General features: G+C 50.3%; 1 protein-coding gene across 1 annotated transcript in view; it reads right to left on the bottom strand.

The window, feature by feature from the left end:
• Window positions 1–536: 536 nt before the first annotated feature.
• The window catches only part of SDRG_12852 (hypothetical protein), a gene marked incomplete at both ends in the record, with an annotated part of 2010 nt that continues 1954 nt past the window's right edge, over window positions 537–592 (bottom strand). The window contains one exon of the mRNA XM_008618934.1: window positions 537–548. Within this exon, the coding sequence (XP_008617156.1) occupies window positions 537–548 (12 nt within the window). The remainder of the gene's footprint in view (window positions 549–592) is intronic.

Here is a 592-nt window from a genome sequence, read left to right on the forward strand (position 1 = left end):
CGAGAATCGTGATGTGAAAGCGCTTCTCCCAGCGGAATTTGTCAACGGACAAGACCATTTTTGGACAGTGCATGATCGATCGGCTGTCTTTTTTATGGCAACATGACACGTTCGTTTTGCTCGTACGGTGCGATCGTCGAGGAGGTACTTCATGGCATCTAGAGAAGAGATGCCGCTTGCAACTCAGCGGCGGCCGAGACCGTACGAATGGTCAAGTTCCGAAAAGACTGGCAACGGCGCGAGACAAGGCCCGTCAAACTTCTTTCTTTTCAGTGTCTTGTGTCTCCACCGAGCTTTCTTAAATAAACGCTGGGAGCACTTTATGCGAGCTGATCTTGCCTCTGCACCAAGTAGGGCGGTATGCCTTGAGTTGAGCGCGGGATGCATCGCCAGTATGGACACCCACTACCATAAGCTTGCTAAATTGAAAGACTCAAAGGGGATGACCATATACTCGTACGGGGTAAAGTCAGACTGGTGATTACTTGAGTCGACAACCGGCAAATATTAAATTCTAGCGGATTTTCAATTAATTTCTAGCGGGTCCTCTGTAGGAGCGATTCCTCGCAAACCGCGCGGCGCGCGTCCTCGT

Source organism: Saprolegnia diclina (assembly GCF_000281045.1).
Source record: "Saprolegnia diclina VS20 unplaced genomic scaffold supercont1.53, whole genome shotgun sequence".
Lineage (NCBI taxonomy): Eukaryota > Oomycota > Saprolegniomycetes > Saprolegniales > Saprolegniaceae > Saprolegnia > Saprolegnia diclina.